General features: G+C 43.2%; 1 protein-coding gene across 1 annotated transcript in view; it reads left to right on the top strand.

The window, feature by feature from the left end:
* ERCC3 (ERCC excision repair 3, TFIIH core complex helicase subunit) overlaps positions 1-5,247 on the top strand; it is a 64,196-nt gene extending 58,949 nt beyond the window's left edge. Inside the window, exon 15 of the mRNA XM_054722941.1 lies at positions 5,043-5,247. Coding sequence (XP_054578916.1) covers positions 5,043-5,237 — 195 coding nt within the window. The 3' untranslated portion in view covers positions 5,238-5,247. The remainder of the gene's footprint in view (positions 1-5,042) is intronic.
* The last annotated feature ends 18,277 nt before the right edge of the window (positions 5,248-23,524 follow it).

A 23,524-nucleotide genomic window follows, 5' to 3' on the forward strand; every position in this document is an offset into this window, starting at 1 on the left:
AATGCCATTAATCAATAGAGGAACACAAATTAAAACCCCGATGAGATAGCACCTCCCACCTGTCATAATGTCTATCATCAACGAGTCAACAAAGAGCCAGCGCTGCCGAGGATGAGGAGAAAGGGAGCCTCGTGCACGGCGGGTGGGAGTGAGATGGTGCAGCCGCTGTGGAGACAGCGTGGAGCTTCCTCAGAAAATTAAAACTGACACTGCCTTGCAGCTGTCCCACTTCTGGGAATATATCCTAATAATCCTGAAATCCTAAATGGAAAGAATATGCAGTGTCATTTACAATAGCCAAGTGCTCATCAGTAGATGAGTAGATATACGTATAAAAGCTGTGGTACATTTACACAATGGAATACTATTTGGCAGTAAAAAGAAGAAAATTTTACCCTTTGCAACAGCATGGATGGACCTGGAGAGCAATATGCTAAGTGAAATAAACCAGTCAGAAAAAGACAAGTACCATGTGATTTCACTCATGTGGAATCTAATGAACAAAATGAACTAACAAGCAAAATAGAGACAGGCTCATAGATAGAGAGCAGGCTGACAGCTCTCCAGGGTGGGGTGGGGTGTGGGCCGGGTGGGGAGGGCAGAGGGATAGAGGGGAAAAAGGTAATACCTCATGGACGTGGACAACAGTGTGGGAGAGGGTGGGGGGCAGTGGAGGAAGATATGGGGGGGCTAAATGGTGGTGGATAGACATTTGAAGTGGGTGGTGAACAAACAATACAGTGTTCAGATGATGTGTTGTAGAGTTGTTCACCTGAAACCAGTACAATTTTGTGTCACCCCAATAAATTCATATTAAAAAGTCCAAAGTTAGGAGAAGGAAGGAAGTAATAAAGACAAGTAAATGAAATTGAAGTTAGAGACCTCACTCTCCCTGATTTTAAAGTATATTCAAAAGCTATGGTAACCAAAACAGTATGGTACTTGCACAAAAACAGACATATAGGTTAATGGAAACGAATTAAGAGCCCAGAAATAAACCTACCTTAAAAAACCACACACACCCATATATTTTTATTTATTTCAGAGAAGAAGGGACAGGGAGAGAGAGAAGCATCGATGATGAGAGAGAATCATTGATCGGCTGTCTTCCACACACCCCCTACTGGGGATCAAGCCCCCAACCTGGGCATGTGCCCTGATGGGAAATTGAACCATGACCTCCTGGTTCATAGGTCAATACTGAACCATTGAGCAGCACTGGACTGGCCTTATCTTTTTGTTGTTGTTGTTAATCCTCACCCAATGATATTTTCCCATTGATTTCAGAGAGAGAGTGAAAGGGAGGAGGGGATGAAGAGAGAGACAGAGAGAGAGAGAGAGAGAGAGAGAGAGAGAGAGAGAGAGAGAGACACATTGATTGGTTGCCTCCCACATGCATCCTGATGGGGGCCTGGAATTGAACCTGCAACCTAGGTATGTGCCCTTGACCAGGAATCAAACCTGCGACCCTTAGGCAAGAGGGCCAATGCTCTAACCACTGAGCAACCGGCAGGATCAACCCACACTTTTTTTTTTTTTTAATATATTTTATTGATTTTTTACAGAGAGAAAGAGAGAGGGATAGAGAGTCAGAAACATCAATGAGAGAGAAACATCGATCAGCTGCCTCTTGCACACCCCCTACTGGGGACGTGCCCGCAACCAAGGTACATGCCCTTGACCGGAATCGAACCTGGGACCCTTGAGTCTGCAGGCCGACGCTCTATCCACTGAGCCAAACCGGTTTCGGCCAACCCACACTTTTATAATCACTTAAGTTTACAACAAAGAAGGTGAGCGTGTACAATGGGGGAAGGTCTTCAACGAATGCTGTTGGGAAAACGGGACAGCTGCATGCAAAAAATTTTAAACTGTACCACTTTCTTATACTATACCAAAAAACCCTCAAAATGGCTTAAAGGTTTAAATTTAAGACCTGAAATCATAAAATTCCTAGAGGAAAACAGGAGGAAACTCTCTGACGTCAAGTCTTAGAAATACGTCCTTGGGCAAGGGCAACAAAATAAACAATAAACAGGTGGAATTACACTAAACCAAAACACTTCACAGTGAAGGGAACCATCAACAAAACATAATGTCAAACTCCTGAATGAAGGAAGATATTAGCAAATGATACACTGATAAGGGGTTGGCATCCAAAATATATAAAAATGTATAAAACTCTGCATAAAAAAAGATATTCAATTAAAAAATGGTAGTAGACCTGAAAAGACATTTCCCCAGGTAAGATGTATGGATGGCCACGTGACATGAAAAGATGCTCAACATCCCTCATCACCAGGGAAATGCAAGTAAAACCGCCACGAGGTGTCCTCGCACAGCTGCCAGCACGGCCGGCCCAAACACAGGAGACAAGCGTGGGTGGGTGTGGACCACAGGAAACCCTGTGCACTGTGGGTGGGATGGCAAATTGCACGGCTTCTGTGGAGAGCTGCGTGAAGTTTCCACAAACAGAATGGAAGTGCCATACCATCTAGCAGTTTCAGTTCTGGGCTTTTATCTGAAGGAAACAAGAAGGCTAATTGGAAAAGATAGCTCACCCCTGTGTTCACACAGCATTATTCACCGGAGCCATGATATGGAAGCAGCCTGGGCGGCCATTCATAGATGAGCAAAGAGGATGTTACTCAGCCATAGAGAGAATGAAATCTTGCATGTGTGACAACGTGGGTAGACAGACCTGGAAGATGTCACGCTAAGTGAGATGTCATAGAAAGACAAATACGATTTCATTTCACTTATATGTGGAAACTAAAAAACTAAACAAACAAAAACAAATAAAACAAAACAGACAGACTCATCGATACAGAGTACAAACTTATAGTTGCCGAGGGTTGGGCAGTGGGGGATGGGCAAAAAAGTGAAGGGGATTAAGAGGTACAAACTTATAACAAAAATAAGTCACAAAGATTTAAGGTAGGCATAGGGAATACAGTCAATAAAATCGCAGTAACTTTGTGTGGTGATGGATGGCTCTGGCCTTCTCCTGGTGACCGCTTTGTAAGGCACAGGAATATGGAGCTGCTAGTGGGGAGGGCATGTGATGAGGGCAGCCACAGTTGTCTAACGATTGTCACCTTACTCAGTGCGGATGAGGAGTTTTCTTACGGATGAAACAGACTGTGAACAGGTAAGGTGCCTCGATGGGCCCACGACTCCGAGAAGACATACGTCTTGAGAACAGACAAGGTCAGGACGCGCTTTGACTTGGTTGCCCAGACCCTGACCCCCTCGGGCGTTTCTCTCAGGAACACTGACCAGCCTCTGGTCCCAGGAACGGGCTGAGCTGTGTCACATCACCTTGTCATCGGACTCAGCTCCTGCAGGCTGCCTGCAGACCCTCCCGCTCCTGGCCTTGCTGCACTGCAGTTGCATGTAGCTATCTTCTCCCTCGTGTGAGTAACCGGTCAGCTGGCGAGGGGTTGGAGCAGAATTTCCAGTGTGACGGACTGCTCCCCACACTGCCGGCAGGATCGGAATAAACATGCCTGAAGCATCCCACCCTGTCTCTGCTTAGTTTGGCTCAAGTAGTGACAGGCAGCATGGACCCCCTGTGTCCAACAAAATCACCCTGTTGTTCACCTGAAACTAAGATAATACCGTAAGTCAACTGTACTTCACTTAAAGCGAGCGTTACCGCCCAGGCCAGGTGACCCAGGTTATTGGAGCACTGTGCACCAAAGGGCTGTGGGTTCGATTCCTGCTTAGGGCACATACCTAGGTCGTGGGTTTGACCCCCAATTGGGGTGCACACAGGAGGTAACTGATTAATATTTCTCTCTCACATCAATGTTTCTCTCCCCCCCCCCCCCCGCTCCCTCTTCCTCTCTCTCTAAAAATCAATAAACATATCCTCGGGTGAGAATAAAAAAAATGTCTTCTTTGGGGAAATGTCTTTTCAGGTCTTCTACCCATTTTTTTCCAGAATGAAAAAAATTAACTAGTTTATTCTTTTGATGCTGTTGTAAGTGAACTTGTTTTATTAGTTTCTCTTTTGGTTGTTCATTGCTAGTATACAGAGACACTACCAATTTTGTATATTGACCTTGTAGCTTGCAATTTTGCTAAACTTGTTTGTTAGCTCAAATCGTTGGCTTTAGTGTGTGTGTCTTCCTTGCAATTTTCTATATGAGAGTTCATGTCATTTGCAAACAGAAATCGATTTACTTCTTCCTTTCCAATATGTTTTTCTTTTTCTTGTCTAATTGCCCTGGTTGGCACCTCCAGTGTGTAATCCTATATAATAAAGAGGTAATATGCAAATTGACCCTCACACCCTCACAAGATGGCTGCCTACAACCAGGCGGACAGGGGGATTAGTGAGGGATGACCAAATGACTGAACAAGCAGGCTGTGTGGGGCGACCAGGCCAGCAGGGGGGACAGTTGGGGGTGACCAGGACAGCAGGGGGGGGCAGTAAGAGGTGATCAGGATGTCAGGGGGGGCAGTTAGGGGTGACCAGGCCAGCAGGGGGTTGTGCAGTTAGGGGTGACCAGGCTGGCAGGGCGGGCAAAATTTGGTCAAGGGCCTTGGCCCCAGCCCCTGCCCCTGCCCACTGCCGCAGCAGCTGGGGGCCTCTGCCGAGGTCCCCACTCACTGCTGCCACAGCCAGGGGCCTCTGCCACCACTGTGGCCCCCGCCTGCCGCTGCCGTGGCCTCTGCCTGCTGCAGCTTTGTCTGGAAGGAAGGACGTCTGGAAGGACATCCAGTCTAATTAGCATATTACGCTTTTATTATTTAGATTATTGCAAGGTTTTTAAAATGAAGTAAAATTAATTTTAATAGAAATGATTTCCAGTGGCATTTTCCTCCTTAATGTCTGCTCCAAGGGCAACAGCTTAAGTTCTAACGTTCTCTGAGGCTGAGATCTGCCCTCTGCACACCGTCCTCCCCGTTTCACTCCATTTGCATGGGCAGATCTTGCTGATCTTTGTTGCTGGACAGTTTTCAGACATCCCCTGAATTATGTTCTGGAATGACACTGTAAGTAGGATGATCTGACTCTCACTTTATTCTTCCAGGGAGATGAGCAGTGGCTCAAGAAGAGAAGTGTATTGAGACAAAGAATTCTGAAGTTGAAAGAGTCAGACATTTTTTTTTTTCCAGGAGAAATCAACCATGTTATTGCTGATTTAATTAAAAGAATCTACATCTTCAAGAGCCAGGCAGAAGATGGAGAAACTGTGACCAATGTCAATGACCTTTTCTTCAAATAGTCAATGGAAGGTGAGGTGATGTCAGCAGGTAGAAAAGATGGGAGAATGGTCACTTGCCAAAAATGGCAGTTATCACTTATTGAGCATTTCTTGTGTCCCAGGCTGCCGCAACCTTTTGCAGCAAGGATTCAGGATCTGGAAAAGGGCCGCACACGGACGAATGCACGAGACAAGAAATGTGAACTTAGAAGGCATGGGGCCAGGCTGGAAACCCCCCTCTAGTGGGGAAGCTCCCTGACTCTGGGTCCCATCTGCTTTTATTCACTTGAATACACATTTGCCCTTTAGGAAGGCAAACAGGCATATCAAAGGTAAAGTTTGGTAGACAGTAAAAGGATTATCAGGTTAGGGAATTGCCTTCAGCCATTTGGCCAACAGCAGGGCAATAGTATGCTGATTTTCAGCCCTGCTTAATATCGCATTAACATGCTAACTACAGCTGGTTTTGACCTCCGGCACCAGGCATCATGCTAAGCCTTGTGTGTACATACATGAAATCCTTACAGTGCTAACGAGCCAAGTGTACCACCACTATTTTACAATGGGGAAATTGAAAAATTGCCCCACCTTTAGTGACAGAAATTTAGTTTTAAATACAGATCTTTTAAACTCAAGAAACATTTTCCATATACTACACATTCTGTTTAGCAGAATGGCTCCATTTATATTGTTGCTTACACTATTAACATACAAATACACCGCTGAAGTTTTTGTTTAGAGAGTTCTTACTTCCACTGGAGCAGGTATAGCAAAGGAGCGTCATTATTAGTAGCTGCCAAGTTAGAGAGAGGACGCACTTATAAACATCAGTAGGAATAATAAAGGAGAGGCAGTCGATGGTTTTTTTAATAAAGAAAATCTGCAACAGCTTTTTTCTAATACATTTGAAGATTTATATAAAATGTACAATTTACTAAAAAATGTGAATTACACAAATTGACCCAAAAGAGAACAGACCCCAGCTGTGGCTGCATTGAGTCGGTGGCAAACAGAAGGGCTTCCACGATGTTCGGAGCCGGCAGTCTGTCCGAACGGCCACCACCTCACAGGGACAGAGGAGGGGGGCAGCCCCGGGCCCACCGGGGGACAACGTGAGAAGGAACACTGCAGGCCCCGCTGAAATGTTGGGGAAAAGGAAACGTCGGCAAGTTAAATCCAGCAGCGCCGGGACCAGGAGGGCAGCCGCACCCAGGAGGCGGGGTGGCCAGGAGAAAGCCCGCCGACTGCGCCGGTCCCCATGACAAGTCAGAGGAGGAAGATTACAGAATGCCCCCCCCCCCCAATAACGGGTAAAATCCAACAGCCACGGAGGGCCTCCGCTCCCCGAATCAGGGTGCCCGCCCCCCCCCCCCAGGACGAGCACGGCTCCGGCCGCCCCCCGCCCCCCGCCCCCCGGCCGCCCCCCGCACCCCCTCGGCCCGCAGGCGGACGCCCTCCCCTCCCTGTCTTCCTGCGGCAGCCTCGGGACCGGAGCCCCGCGGGGACTAAAGCCGTGGGCGCCGGGCCGCGCCTCGGAGCCGGAGGAGCCGCACGGACGGACGGTCCGCGGGAAGGGAAGGGCCCTCGGAGGCCGGGTGGGTCACAAAGAGCCCGGGCTCCGCGGGCTGGGAGCGGAGGGAGGCTTCGCTCTGGGGCCGGGGGCCCGCCCCCCCTCCCCGGGCACAGCGGCTGTCCGGTGCGGTGCCGCCGCCCTCACGGCTCCCCGTGGGAAGAGGGGCCTCCGGTGCTCCTGCCGGTCACAGCTCCCCAAGAAGCAGTGTTCGCTTCTGTATGAAAGACATACCCACATTAAAACTGGCCAAATGAAAAATAATTCGGTTTTCTAATCAAATCTAAATACCAACAGATGTGGAAGAACTGAAAATTGGACAAGCGTCATGGGAAACTATTTCAAGGAAAAATAAATGTATGACCAGACGCGCTACAGACAAAACCATGTGTTTGCCTTCAGGGTGGTGTTTGCACGTCCGACCCCGGAGGCACTGCTGCTGCTCCTGTGAGGGTCCAGCGGCCGCAGTGCTGCTGGCTGGTGCCGGCAAACCAACAGGATTGTGTAATGCTCTGCGCATCATCACTGAACCCTTGCTCTCAATTCCATAATTGATTTTACACAATCAATGCAATATTATTTTCCTTCTAATATATACCATGAATCATTCCCCTCTTTAATCATTCTGCAAAATAAGCCTTAAATGAAACAAATATTATCCCTGTCACTTTAACAACAAACCTACCATCTTTGTTGTTAAAGTTGTTAACAAAAAAAAACAACCATTGAAACCTGTAAAGAATTTTTTGTGAGTTTCTTTGAGCCAAACTGTCGACATATGCCGGGAAGCAGAACCTCAATGAATTGAGATAATGCTCCAGAGAATGGAGGGTTACATCTATATTTATACATTGCAATCAAAGGAAAGGGATGTAGGGGAGTTACATGAAATTCATTGGTGACAGATTAGGGAGGTGGGACAAAGCAAAGCGGGGAAACCTCTGGGATAGGGCAAAAAGTGAAATGATGGACATGTGCTTCTCTTACAGAGATGGACACAGGATACTTTAACGTAATTAACAGTTGATAATTAACTTGATAACAATAACAATGAGGAAATGTCCTGGTGCCATTTGTTGTGCCCTGAGGAGTCTGGGATAAAAGGGAAGTTACAAGTTACCCAGACATCTCACAGATATGTTATCTTAGAGGCAAAAAGGCAAATGGGCTCAGTAAAGAAGATCTAAGTTGATCTTTGTCAGGGAAGATATCGGCCTAGGACATGACTACCCACTATTACCTGTTTGTAGTTAAATATTTAATTTTCAAACCATCTTTTGTGGTTATTTCAGGTCTCTGAGTTTGCAAGACTGCCACGTAGGCCTCCCCTGAGCTATGTCAGGTCAGCATGTGGCTCCTTTCGTCCACACATCCCCCTTTTGGTCATAAATCAATCCAAAGGATGCATTGATGACCAACCTTTTGGTTGGATGATGGAGTCCCATGATGCTAGGAAGGCTCATTCCTAGGATGTCTCAGTGTCAGCATGTCTTGCTGAACAGGTGGACCACTGGGATGGGGGCAAGACTATAACCTTAGATGGCATTTAAGGTCGAATTATATATATTTTAAAAAGGCAGGTAAATGGGAGGCAGTCAGATTCCATATGTCCTTGTTAAAAAGTATTCTGGATCATTTCTAATTTTTGAGCCACCATGATCCGAGTCTTTTTGCTGTTTGTCTTACGTTTTGCTTTTCTGCATCTAATATAACATTTACATATCATGGAGAAAAGTAACAATAGTAAACCAATAACACTTGTCGTTTATTGATGGCGGCCACCTGTGAGGTGGTATCTCATTGTGGTTTTAATTTTCATCTCTCTGATGATTAGAGACTGAGCATTTTTCATGTCTATTGGCCAATTGTATATCCTCTTTGGAGAAGGGTCTATTTAGGCCCTTTTCCCATTTTTCTTCTCTCTTCTGAGTTTTATTTAATTAATTAATTAATTAATTAATTAATTATTTTAGAGAGAGGAATGGAGGGAGAGAGAGAAACATTGATTTGTTGTTCCACTTATTTATGCATTTATTGGTTGATTCTTGTCTATATCCTGATGGGATCGAACCCACAACCTTGGGGTATCAGGACAATGCTCTAACCAACTGAGCTACTGGGCCAAGTGTTTTTTTTTTTTTTATTCTCACTTGGGGGTATGTTTTTATCAATCTTAGAGAGAGAAGGAAGGAAGAAGAGAGAGAGAGAGAGAGAGAGAGAGAGAGAGAGAGAGAGGGAGAGAGAGAGAGGGGTGGAGAGAGAGAGAGAGAGAGAGAGAGAGAGAGAGAGAGAAACATCGATTGGTTGCCTCCTATATGTTCCTAGATTGGGGATTGAACCTGCAACCTACATATGTGCCCTGACCAGGATTCAAACCTGTAACCTTTGGTGTACAGGACAATGCTCCAACCCACTGAGCCACCAGCCAGGGTCCTCTGCCCATTTGTTAACTGGATTGTTTGTTTGTTTTCCTGGTGTTGAGTTGTATAAGTTCATGTATTTTGGTGATTAACCCCTTAACAGATTTATCATTGGCGAATATGTTCTCCCATAGAGTGGGCTCCCTTTTCTTTTTATTTATGGTTTCTTTTGCTGTGCAGAAGCTTTTAATTTGATATAATCACATTTTAAAAATTTTTCTTTGCTTTCCTCGCCCTAGGAAACATATTGGCAAAAATATTGCTACAAGAGAAGTTTGAGATTTTATTGCCTATTGTTTTTTTCAAGAATTTTTATAGTTTCTTGATTTACATTTAAGTCTTTTATCCATTTTGAGTTTATTTTTGTGTATGGCGTAAGCTGGTGGTCGTTTCATTTTTTTGCATGTGTCTGTCCAGTTTTCCCAGCACCATTTATTGAAGAGACTGCCTTTACTCCATTGTATGCTCTTGCCTCCTTTGTCAAATAGTAATTGACTATATAGGTTTGCACTGATTTCTGGGCTGTCTGTTTTGTTCTATTGCTCTATATGTTTGTTCTTATGCCAGGACCAGTCTGTTTTGATTATAATGGCCTTGTAGTATAGCTTGATATCAAGTATTGTGATCCCTCCAACTTTGTTCTTCTTTCTCAAGATTGCTGAGCCTATTTGGGGTCTTTTTTGGTTTCATATAAATTTTTGGAATATTTGTTATAGATCTGTGAAATAGGTCATTGGTATTTTAAAATTTATTTTTCTTTTGTAATGTTAAGTTGTTTATTGTTGACATTATTACAGATGTCCCCCAGACATTGGTATTTTAATAGGAATTGTGTTGAATCTATAGATTGCTTTGAATAGTATGGAATTTTAATGATGTTAATTCTTCCAATCCATGAATATGGTATATGCTTTCACTTATTTGTATCTTTTTCAATTTCTTTCTTCAATGCCCTAGAGCAGTGGTTGGCAAACCGCGGCTTGCGAGCCACATGCGGCTCTTTGGCCCCTTGAGTGTGGCTCTTCCACAAAATACCACGTGCGGGCGCGCACGTACAGTGCGATTGAAACTTGGTGGCCCATGCGCAGAAGTCGGTTTTCGGCCTGGACGAGTCTGTTTTGAAGAAGTGGCATTAGAACACTCAAGGGGCCAAAGAGCCGCATGTGGCTCGCGAGCCAAGGTTTGCCGACCCCTGCCCTAGAGTTTTCTGAGTACAGATCTTTTACCTCTTTGGTTAAATGTATTTATTCCTAGGTACCTTATTTTTTGATGCAATAGTAAATTGGATTGTTTCTTAGTTTATTTTTTGATAGTTCATTATTGGTGTATAAAAATGCCACTGATTTCTGAATATTAATTGTGTAATCTGCTACTTTGCCAAACATATTTATTAGAAGCAGTATCGTTTTGGTGGAGTCTAGGGTTTTCTATGGACCATATCATGTCATCTGCAAATAATGACAGTGTTACTTCCTCCTTTCCAATTTGGATGTCTTTTATTTATTTTTCTTGTCTTTTTGCTGTGGCTAGTATATGTTGAATGAGAGTGGTAAAAGCGGACATCCCTGTTTTGTTTTTGATCTTAAGGAAAATGCTTTTAGTTTTTGCCCATTGAATATGATGTTGGCTGTCCGTCTGTCATATATGGCTTATATTACATTGAGATGTGACCCCTCTATTTCTACTTTGTGGAGAGTTTTTATCCTAAATGGGTGCTGGTTTTTCTCAAATGTGTTTTCTGCACCTATTGATATAAACATATGGCTTTTATCCTTCATGTTGTTTATGTGGTGTGTCAAGTTTATTGACTTGCAGATATTGTACCAACCTTACATCCCCAGAAGAAATCTCACTTGGACATGGTGTGCAATTTTTAAAAAATGTAATTCTGGAGCCAGTTTGCTAATATTTTCTTGAGGATTTTAGCATCCATGTTCATCAGGGATATTGGCCTATATTCTCTTTACTTGTAGTGTCTTCATCTGGTTTTAGAATTAGGATTTTAGCATCCATGTTCATCAGGGATATTGGCCTATATTCTCTTTACTTGTAGTGTCTTCATCTGGTTTTAGAATTAGGGTAATGCTGCCTCATACGATGAGCTTGGGAGTCTTTTCTCCGCTTGCATTTTTTGGAATAGTTTTAGAAAGGTAAGTGTCAGTTCTTTGAATGTTTGGTAAAATTCTCCTCGAAGCCATCTTGTCCAGGGCTTTTGTCAGATTTTTTTTTTTTATTACTGCTTTAATTTCACTCATTGTATTCTGTCTATTCAGGTTCTCTGATTTTCCTCATTCAGTTCGGAGGATTGTGCATTTCTAGAAATTTATCCATTTCACCCAGGTTGTCCAATTTGTTGGCATATATTTTTTATAGTATTTTGTTAAAATACTTTGTATTTCTGTGATGTCAGTTGTTATTTCTCCTCTTATATTTCTGATTTATTTATTTGTGTCCTCTCTGTTTCTTGATTAGTCTGGTTAAAGATTTGTCAATCTTTTTATATCTTTTTTAAAGAACCATCTCTTGGATTTATTGATCTTTTGTTGTTGTTGTTGTTTTTAGACTTTATTTTGTTAATCTCTGCTCTGATCTTCATTATTTCCTTTCTTCAGTTCACTTTGGGCTTTGTTTGATGTTCTTTTCCAGTTCCCTTAAATGTGAGGTTAGATTTTTTGTTGTTGATATTAAGACAGATTTTCCCCATTTCCTCCCTTTTGCCCTTCAACCCCCAGCCCCTCCTACCCCTCCCCTGGCCATCACCACTGTGTTGTCTGTGCCCATGGACTACGCATATATGTTCTTCGGCTCCTCTCTTCACCGTCTTTATCCAGCCGCCCTCACCATCCTCCTCTGACCTCTGTCAGTCTGTTCCATGTATCCATGCCTCTATTTGGCTCATCAGTTTATTTTTTCATTAGATTCCACAAATAAGTGAGATCATATGACATTTGTCTTTCTCTGACTGCTTTATTTCACTTAGCATAATAATCTCGAGGTCCATTCATACTATCAAAGGGTAAGAGCTTTTTCTTCTTTACAACCAAGTAGTTTTCTTTTGTGTAAATGTACCACAGCTTTTTTATCCACTCATCTACAAAAAACATATTAGCACCAACAAACAAGTTCAGCAAGGTTGGAGGACACAAGCTTAATATACAAAAATCAATTGTATTCCTTTTAAAATATATATTTTTATTGATTTTAGAGAGGATGGGAGAAGGAGAGAGATAGAAACATCAATGATGAGAGAGAATCATTGATTGACTCCCTCTTGAACACCCCCTACTGCGGATTGAGCTCACAAACTGGGCATGTGCCCTGACTGGGAATCACACCGTGACCTTCTGGTTCATAGGTTGACACTCAACCACTGAGCCACACTGGCCAGGCCAGTTGTATTTCTTTTAAAAAAACATTTTTATTGAATTGTTTTAGAGAGAGAGAGTGAGAGAGGGAGAGAGAGAAACATTGATGTCAGAGTGGAACATTGATCAGCTGCCTCCTGCACGTACTCACAGGGAATCAGACGAGCAACCCTTTGGTGCATGGGACAATGAGCCACACTGCCCAGGGCAAAGTCAGTTGTGTTTCTATACATTAGGAATGAAAAATACAAAAATTAAATAAACAAATAATTCCACTTACAATAGCATTAAGAAGAATAAAATACTCTGGAATAAACTTAACAAATGATGTATAAGACTGCATATGAAAACCAAAAAATCTCATTGGAAGAAATTAAAGAAAATTTAAATAAATGGGAAGATATTCCATGCTCATGAATTGGAAGATTTAATATTATTAAGATGGCAATAGACCCCAAATAGATTTACAAATTCAATGCAATCCCTATCAGGACCTGAGTTGTTTTTTTTGTAGAAATTAACTAGCTGATTCTAAAATTCATATGGAAGCCCAGAATGGCTAGAACAGTGGTCGGCAAACTGCGGCTCGCGAGCCACATGCGGCTCTTTGGCCCCTTGAGTGTGGCTCTTCCACAAAATACCACATCCGGGCGCGCACGTACAGTGCGATTGAAACTTCGTGTCCCATGCGCAGAAGTCGGTTTTCGGCTCTCAAAAGAAATTTCAATTGTTGTACTGTTGATATTTGGCTCTGTTGACTAATGAGTTTGCCGACCACTGGGCTAGAACATTCTTTCAAAGAAGAATTGAAATAGATGAAAATCTGAAAATGTCTCACATTTATGGTCAATTAATTATTGACAATGGTGTCAAACCAATTCAATAGGCAAAAACAATTCCTTTCCATAAATGGTGCTGAGACCACTGGACATCCACATGCAAAACAATAAAAACCAAAACGAAGTTGAACCCTTACCTCATACCACATATAACAATTAACTCAAAATGGATTAATAACCCAATGTAAGAGCTAAAGCTCTTTGTAAATTTATAACTTTGGGTTTGGTAATAGTTTTTAATTATGGCATCAAAAACATAAGAAACAAAATTTAAAAATAAATTGAACTTCATTGAAATTAAACACTTTTGTGTTTCAGAGGGCACCAGCAAGAAAGTAAAAGCTAACCCAAAGAATGGAACAGAATATTTGAAAGTCCTATATCTGATAAGGACTGTAACCAGAATACGTAAAGAACTCCTATAACTAAAAAAGACAACCCAGTAAAAAAGCAATGAATCTGAATAAATATTTCCCCAAAGAAGATATTCAAATAGCCAAAAAGCACATGAAAATATGCTCAAATTCATTAGTCATTAGTGAAATGTGAAATGCAAATCAAAAGCACAATGAAATACAAGTTCACACCCAGTAGGATAACAATGATAAAAAAGACAGTTAGTAGCAAGTGTTTGCAAGGATATGGAGAAATCCAAACCCTTATACATTGCTGGTGGGAATATAAGATGGTACAGCCACTGGGGAACAGTCTGGCAGTTTAGGTACTCACCTCTCAACCAATTACTGAGGCCAGGAGGTGGGTCAAACTACATGGCTGAGGGGAGAGTCAAATCCTTTATAGAAGAAGGTGCACTTTTTCAACAAATGATGTCCATTAATGGACCTTATTGGATTCTTTGATGTTGAAGCTGCTTGATGAGCTCCTGAAATAGCAGACTGAGTCACTATTTTACCCAGCAATATCACCCCTAGCATATATCCAAGAGAAATGAAAACATATATCCAGACAAGACTTGAACATGAATGTTCATAGCAGCATTTTCATAGCAGCCAAATGTCTATCAACTAGGGAACAAACAAATGTGGCATATTCATACAATGGAATATTATTCAGCCATAAAAATGTGCTGATTCATGCTACAACATGGATAAAATTTGAAAACAGTAAGGTAAGTGAAAGAACCCCACAAAGGGGAATATATTGTATAACCCCATTTATATGAAATGCCCCCAAATAGTCAAATCTATAGAGACAGAAAGTAGATCAGGCTGCAGGGGGTGGGGGCTCACGGGACATAATGGCTTCAAAGGTAAGGGGTTTCTTTTTGGAGTGATGAAAATTTCTATTACTATTAAAGCAGTAATAGTTGCACAACAATGTGAATATACTAAAAACCATTGGGTTGTACACTTCCAATGTGTGAACTGTATGGTATGGGGATTAAATCTTAATAAAGCTGTTAAAAATGCATACAGATGTTTTAGGAGAAATCTTGAGACGCCAGGAATCCCTGTCCCTGTCAATCTATTACCGAGACCTTTTGCAAGAGACATCTGAGAATCTCTGTGGGTCCCGTAACCCGTGCTGGAAGAGAGGCAAGCCCAGAATCCCAGGCAAAGTGACGGCGATGAAGACTAACTGGCTAATGCTGTCCAGCCCGTGGGGACAAGGGTCCTTCCAAGTTCTCAGGGTGCGTCGCCTCCCTCCGCTGGGTTTTAAGGAGCATGTCAGTTGCACACGCTTCCAACTCAGCCATTCTCCAGGGAAGCCTCTTGGAGCGCCTCAGCTTTAGTCCCAGCTGCCATGTGAGTCCAGTGCACACTGACAAGCTCACTAGCTGATCAGGGCAGTACAGGTGAGGGGCCAGCTCATCCTCCCCTCAGGACATGAGGCCCTGGGCTCTGAGCCCTCCTGAGCCACGCCTGTTGCTGAGAACAGTGAGTACAGTGTGTGCGCCTCAAAAGGCCCTCCCCTGGAGCCCTGAGTATTGCAGACGTTACCCATGTTGCAGCATGAATCAGTGCACTTTATGTTCCTTCCTGGAACAGAGCCTGGGCCTGCCATGCTGCTTGAGAGTGTTTTTCGGTCCCTCCCCTCAAATCCAGCTTTAAAGGCCCCCTCCTCCAGGGCCTGCCTTGATTTTGCCAGGCATCTCTGATTGAATCCTGTAATGACGAGACCTGAACTTGGCCGATGAATAGATCAGTGCTGTGTGAGAGGTAGGTCTGTCCAGTGTGAGGGGGACTCTGGCCCCAGTAGTTCTTTTCAGCCTATTTATCCTCTTTTTGGGTAAATTAATATACTGTGCAACATGAATATTAGTTATAACTGTTTGGTTGCAAGTGACAGAAACCCAACCCAAAAGCTTGAGTAGTAGCTGTGCTGACGGGCCTCAGCGTCACCAGATGCCCCTCTTTGGTGACTCCTGCTTCTGTGTGGATCTGCCCTTATTCTCCCCCTCGGCCCTCTTCGCACAGCGAGGAACACGACCTCCGCCTGCCCCCCCAGTTCAGAGACTCCCGGGAAAAGCTCGCGTGGTCAGACTGTGGCTGAGGGGCAGAGGGTCTGACCTCTGTAGAGGAATGTGCAGGTGAAAACGGTTTGTCCCACGATGCTTACTGGATTCTTTGATGCTGAAGCTGCTTGGGGTGATAGCTGCTGAGACAGTGGACTGAGGTTGACATTTGCTATTTTTTTGTCAGCCTAACACTCACCCCCTTTTCCATAACAACCACCTCGGCTTCCTTTGGGGACCCCCTACTTCTCTCAGCCCACGTGTTGGGATGAGACAACGCCCACCCCAGCCAGGAGTGGACCATGGCCCAGCTCGCCAGTTAGCTGGTCGGCTCCCTGGTCGGGCCACTCAGTTGTGGACCGCCCCCCCCCGCCCCCCAGCAGTGGTTCCCAGACCTGGATGACCAGGGCCCCTTCTCAGATGTCTGAACCAGCAACTTGGAGCTGGCCCCGGCATCTATATTTTAATAAGCTTCCTATGAACATGGATGATTAGGTCTGGGGCCGTGGTCGGGAAACCACGGCTCGCGAGCCACATGCGGCTCTTTGGCCCCTTGAGTGTGGCTCTTCCACAAAATACCACGGCCTGGGCGAGTCTATTTTGAAGAAGTGGTGTTAGAAGAAGTTTAAGTTTAAAAAATTTGGCTCTCAAAAGCAATTTCAATCGTCGTACTGTTGATATTTGGCTCTGTGGACTATGAGTTTGCCGACCACTGGTCTGGGGGTCATTGCCCACACCGTGTTTGTATACTGTAGGTGCTTTATAGTTGCTGATGTAAGGGAAGGCTGGAGTCAGCTTTCTGACAGGCATGCTCATGCCGCTGTCTCTGAATTGCCCATGAAACAGGACTGGCGGGACTCGCAGCGTGTGTTTGGGCGGGTGGTCCCAGTCCTCCGCGGTGAGGTGGCACTGCCCACGGGAACAAGGGCCCCCCCCCCCCCCCAGCTGAGGAGCAGAGGCCAGGACACCCGAGAAGCTGGCTGGGAGCCCCAGGCAGGCCACCTCAGAGGGCAGGCATGTCAGGGCTTCTAAAATTAACCTGCAGCCACCCACCCAGCCCTCCCCCCGCAGAGGGAACTTGGGGAGCTGGGCCGGCACCACCCCATCATTCAGTCCCTCAGACATGGGTCTGAATTAGACTTTGCTAACAGACAATTTCCTTCTGCTTTTCCTGTTCCTTTACCTTTTTTTAAAAAACCCTCCCCTCTAACTGCATGCAGAGGCTATTTTTATGGCCAAGGGTTTGATTTCTCAAAAGGAGGGTGACAGGTGATGGATATTTTAGTACTCTGTCCTTCGGTCTAATTAAAGGAATTTAGGTACACACTAAATCCAAAGTATACAAAGCTGTTTAAGATTTTTTTCTGATTAAAAGTGTTGAGTATAATCATTGTAAAACAACTCAGATGATACCGAAAGCTCTTAAGATGAAAGCGATAATTACTGGGAATCCATCTTCTGAGAGAAACGCTTGTTGGCATATTGATCATTTCCTTCTGATGCTTTTTAGCAAATCCCTCAATCCCAGAGATTAAGAAACAGGCTCCGGAGGGAGAGCCGGCGTGGGGGGTCATTGCCTTTACACGGCCCTCCACGCCCACGCCTGTGGTCACACAGAAGCTTCTGGAAGGCAGTTTGCACTGTGTAAACACCGACCTGCCAGCTCTCTGAGGCAGCAAACGTGACGAGGAAGTTTATCCAGACTTCGTGGGTTGGGGCGACTCGGAGTGGAGGGATTGCACAGGCCGCCTTGGCCGAAGGCAGCACCCGCGTCCCATTTACCCCCTCCCGCTCCCAGCAGCCCCGGCCGCGTCGGCTCCCTCCCACGTCCTCTCCTGCTTTTCGCCCCAAAGATAAGGTGACCAGACGTCCCGCTTTTGGCGGGACAGTCCCGATTTTTAACCATTTGTCCCGCGTCCCGAGGTGTTTTAAAAAAGTCCCGATTTTTGGAAAGAATGCACGACAAGCTAGGGAACAGCGGGAGAACGGAAGGGAATATACGGTTTTCGGCGGCCATGTGGCTATTTAGCCAGGATATGAGTTTTATATTATTTTTGTTAATTTTATAATGTTAAACTTTAATAATAACAAATAATTGTTGAGAACTGATTATCGAGAACTGCTTATCAAAGTTCGCATTGTTGATCAGTTGTTAGAATTCGACCACCGTTGTTTGGACTTAATGAACAACGGCATTTTTTGGGATTGGCAACGACGAAAACATTTTGTAACTGTCTCTCAGACGATACACATCGTACTGCGTGCTAGTAAGCTAGTTAAACAAGTGATGTCATTACAAATCAGCTGTTCAGATAATTTAGGTAAGGAATTTATTTATTTATTTCATAAATTTTCTTGAATTTAGCAGACAGTACTCGTATTATTTATATTTTATAGTGGCGGCAAAAAGTCTAGCGCCGGCCTTGAAAGTGACACTTAGGACTTACGTTACGGCAAATTCATGACCTTTTAAACAACAACAGCAATCTACTAAAAAAAAATTCACTCAAATGAGAAATATGCCAAAGAATAAAATAATACTATACATAATTTTTTATTTATTATATTTGTAAATTGTACTTACGTTGAAATTTAAAAAAATATTACAATACTATTTTTGCGTTCTATGAAAATTTTTGTTGCTCCATATAGACCAAATTTTTAATCAAGAATCCTCCCCCCCTCCGCCCTGGTCAATGGTGTCCCGCTTCACCAATGTTAAAATCTGGTCACCTGACACTAATGGCAAATTTGGTTATGTGTATTTTACCACAGAAAAGAAGTGTCATTCTCCAAGAGAGACACCAGGAGACTTGACACCTCCTCTCTGTGTCAGGGTTAGGCGAGCAGCTGGGCAAAATCAACACTGAGACAGGCAGAGCAGAGGATGGGCAACCAGCTCACCGCTCACCGCTCACCGGGGGCAGGGCTGAGCTGCTGAAGCCGTGCCCAGGCTCCATCCTATGGGTCAAGGTTCAATATCAATTATTTTAGAAGATTTTCCTTCTCGTTTCTTAGTGCCACTGCTTACTTGGGCTTAGTTGGCCTGCTGGTGGTTCAGCAGTAAGCAGTGACATCAATCTTCATTCAAGACTTGGAATCAGAGGATTAAAAGTTAGTCAGAGTAAGTGGATGCTGCACTAACACGCTCCCAGGGACAAACTGGAATTACAACTAAAATACAGAAAAACTTCCTGAATAATCAATGGAAAACTCACAGGAGAGAACCCTGACACCCGAGGACCGAAAGTGGAGACCACATAGAGACTGGTAGGAGGGGCAGAGGTGTGAAAGGGCTGGCCGGGCTCCCACAGACAGCAGCTGAAGTTCCAGAGAGATAGCTCAGTTGTGGGGGGGTTGCCATGGAGAGCTCTGGGATCTAATCCCCAATTTGGGCTTCCCAGCAGAGAGCACCAAACTGAGGAGGGTACCCACATAACATCCAGCTATTAAAAGCAGTGGGGTGCTGTCTGCCAGAGAGTAACAGCTAAAAATTCAGGCACCCTCTTAAAGGACCAAGGCACAAAATTCCCTGTGGAGCCACCCACCTTGTGTTCTGACAAAGGGAGGGTGAAGTGGACTGGAACTGTGAAAGCAGAAGCCAGGACTGGGGACTTGGGAGATAGAGCTCAGAAGGCAGACACCCCAAGTTTCGTGGGCTGAGTCATTCCCTCACACAGCAGAGGACATCTTTCCCACATAGACCTTTGCCTTGCCTGGGGGAAGACAGTTGACACACCCTATTGGAAAACACCTTGTCCTGAGGTCACTGAAGAGATTAAAAATAACAATTAGCCTCCAGGCAGAAGCAACTGTCCCACCCTGTTGAAAAAAACTCTCCCACACCTGAGGATGATTGCCTGGTGGGCAATTCAAGTCAGAATCCTATCAGTCTGTAGGAAGAGGTGGTCTCTGGAGGCCTTGAGTCTTTGCTTGATGTTATTAGTCAGAAACAACCTTTAACAGTCCTGCACTAGAGATTGAGATGTGTAGGAGTATCTACCTCAGTGATGGGCAACCTTTTGAGCTTGGTGTGTCAAACTTCACCAAAAAACTGAGCATAACTCGGGTAGTGTGTCACTTTGAGGAAAAAACTAACTCCAAGACTCTAGTCACAAATGTTTCATCCTCAGGAGCAGCAAATGTTTCATCCTCGGCGTGCGGCCGCATGTCATCAGAAATGGCTACGCATGTCAGTGCTGACACGTGTGTCATAGGTTCGCCATCACTGATCTACCTAATACATAGTCACAAAACCAAACAGAAAGCCAAAATGAGGAGACAAAGAAGCAACCCCAAAATGAAAGAACTAGAGAATTGTCCAGAAGAAGAGATAAATGAAGCAGAGATAAGAAATTTATCTGAAACAGAGTTCATAGTAATGATGGTAAAGATGCTCAACAGCGTGAGAAAAGATATAGTAACTATGAAAAAAGAACAGTCTGAGATAAAGAATGATATAACACAAATAAAAAACACATCAGATCACAGTGGAATGAAATTAGAAATCAACTACAGTAAAAACACTAAAAAATATTCAAACACATGGAGGCTAAATAGCATGTTATTAAACAACTAGAGGACTGGTGCATGAAATTCATGCACTCCGGAGGGTCCCTCAGCCTGGCCTGCACCCTCTTGCAGTCTGAGAGCCCTTGGGGGATGTACAACTGATGGCTTAGGCCTGCTCACCATGGGCCTAAGCCATCAGTTGGACATTCTTAACACTGCCGTGGAGGCGGGAGAGGCTCATGCCACTGCCGCTGCGCTTGCCAGCCGTTAACCCAGCTTCTGGCTGAGTGGTGTTCCCCCTGTGGGAGCGCACTGAACACCAAGGGGCAGCTCCTGCATTGAGCATCTTCCCCCTGGTGGTAAGTGTGCATCATAGCAACTGGTAGTTCTGCTGATTGGTCGATTTGCATATTAGCTTTTTATTATATAGGATGAATGGGTTACCAATGAGGTCAAGAAAGAAATCATAAACTTCCTGGAAACAAATGAAAATGGAACACACAACAACTCAAAATCTCTGGGACACAGCAAAAGCAGTCCTGACAGGGAAATTCATAGCACTACAGGCATAGCTAAAAAAAAAAAAAAAAAATCAGCAATAAACTGTTTAAATCTACAACTTAAAGAACTAGAAATACAACAACAAGAAAAGCCCAGAGTAAGTATAAGGAAGGAAATAATAAAGACTAGAGCAGAAATAAACAACATAGGGACTAAAAAAAAACACAATACAAAAAAATCAATGAAACCAAGAGCTGGTTCTTTGAAAAGATAAACAAAATTGATAAACCATTAGCTAGACATATCAAGAAACAAAGAGAGAGGACACAAATAAGTAAAATCAGAAACAAAAGTCGAGAAGTAACCTCTGACACCACAGAAATACAAAGGATTGTAAGAAAATACTATAAACAACTATATGCCAACAAGCTGGAAATGTGAAAGAAATAGACAAATTCCTAGAAAAATACAATCTTCAAAAACTGAGTCGGGAAGAATCAGAAAAACCTGAATAGAACAAAACAACTGATGAAATAGAAGCAGAAATAAAAAAAAAAACCTCCTACCAAACAAAAGCCCAGGTCCAGACAGCTTCACAGGGGAGTTTTACCAAACATTCAAAGAAGAACTAACACCTATCCTCCTCAAACTATTTCAGAAAATCCAAGAGGAAGGAACATTTTCAAACTCTTTTTCGGAGGCCAGCATTACCCTAATTCCAAACCCAGATAAAGACACTACAAAGAAAGAGAATTACAGGCCAATATCTCTGATGAACATGGATGCTAAAATCCTCAACAAATTATTAGCAAATTGGATCCAGCAATATATTAAAAAGATCATACACCATGACCAAGTAGGATTTATTCCAGGGATGCAAGGCTGGTACAATATTCACAAATCAATCAACCTGTTACATCACATAAACAAACTGAAAAACAAAAATCATATGATCATATCAATAGTTGCAGAAAAAGAATTCCATAAATCCAACATCCATTTTTGATAAAAACTCTCAGCAAAGTGGGAGTAGAGGGATCATACCTCAACATAATAAAAGCCTTATATGACAAACCTACAGCCAACATCATACTCAATGGGCAAAAACTAAAGCCATTTCCCCTAAGAACAGGAACAAGACAGGGATTCCCACTCTCACCACTCCTGTTTGATATAGTACTGGAAGTACTAGCCATAGCAATCAGACAACAAGAAGAAATAAAAGGCATCCAAATTGGAAAAGAAGAAGTAAAACTGTCCTTTTTTGCAGATGACATGATACTGTACATAGAAAACCCCAAAGACCCCATCAAAAATTATTAGACTTAATAAATGAATTCAGCAATGTATCAGGATACTAAATTAACACCCAGAAATCTATGACTTTTTTTATACACCAATAAAGATCTAACAGAAAAAGAAATGGAAAAAAAAATCCCATTTACCATTGCAACAAAAAAATTAAGATACCTAGGAATAAACTTAACTAAGGATGTAAAAGACCTGTACTTGGGAAACTACAGGACACTGAAAAAAGAGATAGAGGAAGACGTAAACAAATGGAAGAACATACCATGTTCATGGGTTGGTAGAATCAACATCATTGAAATGTCCATACTACCCAAAGCAATCTACAGATTCAATGTACTCCCCATTAAAATACCAATGGAATATTTCACAGACCTAGAACAAACTCTCCAAAATTCATCTGGAATAAAAAAAGACCCCGAATAGCCACAGCAATCCTGAGAAAGAAGAACAAAGTTGGAGGGATCACAACACCAGATTTCAAGCTGTATTACAAAGCCACTGTTCTCAAAACAGCCTGGTACTGGCACAAGAGCAGACATATAGACCAATGGAACCGAATAGAGAACCCAGAAATAGACCCACGCCATTATGTTCAATTAATAATTGACAAAGGAGGCATGAACATACAATGGAGTCAAGACAGTCTCTTCAATAAATGGTGTTGGGAAAATAGGACAGATACATGCAAAAAAATGAAACTAGATCACCAACTTACACCATACACAAAAATAAACTCCAAATGGATAAAGGACTTAAACATAAGATGAGAAACCATAAAAATCTTAGAAGACTCCATAGACAGCAAAATATCAGACATATGTCGTAGCAATATATTTACCAATACAGCTCCTAGGGCAATGGAAACTAAGGAGAAAATAAACAAATGGGACTACATCAAAATAAAAAGCTTCTGCACAGCAAAAGAAACCATCAACAAAACAACAAGAAAGCCCACTGCATAGAAGATCATATTTGCCAATGTTATCTTTGATAAGGGTTTAATCTCCAAAATTTACAGAGAACTCATATAATTTAACAAAAAGAAGATAAACAATCCAATAAAAAAATTGGGCAAAAGACCTAAATCGACACTTTTTGAAATAGGACATACAGAAGGCCAAGAGACATATGAAAACATGCTCAAAGTCACTATTCATTTGAGAGATGCAAATCTAAACGACAATGAGGTACCATCACACCTGTCAGAATGGCTATCATCAACAAATCAACAAACGACAAGTGCTGGCGAGGATGCGGAGAAAAAGGAACCCTCATGCACTGCTGGTGGGAATGCAGACTGGTGCAGCCACTGTG

Source organism: Eptesicus fuscus, chromosome 11, assembly GCF_027574615.1.
Source record: "Eptesicus fuscus isolate TK198812 chromosome 11, DD_ASM_mEF_20220401, whole genome shotgun sequence".
NCBI classification, from domain to species: Eukaryota; Metazoa; Chordata; class Mammalia; order Chiroptera; family Vespertilionidae; genus Eptesicus; species Eptesicus fuscus.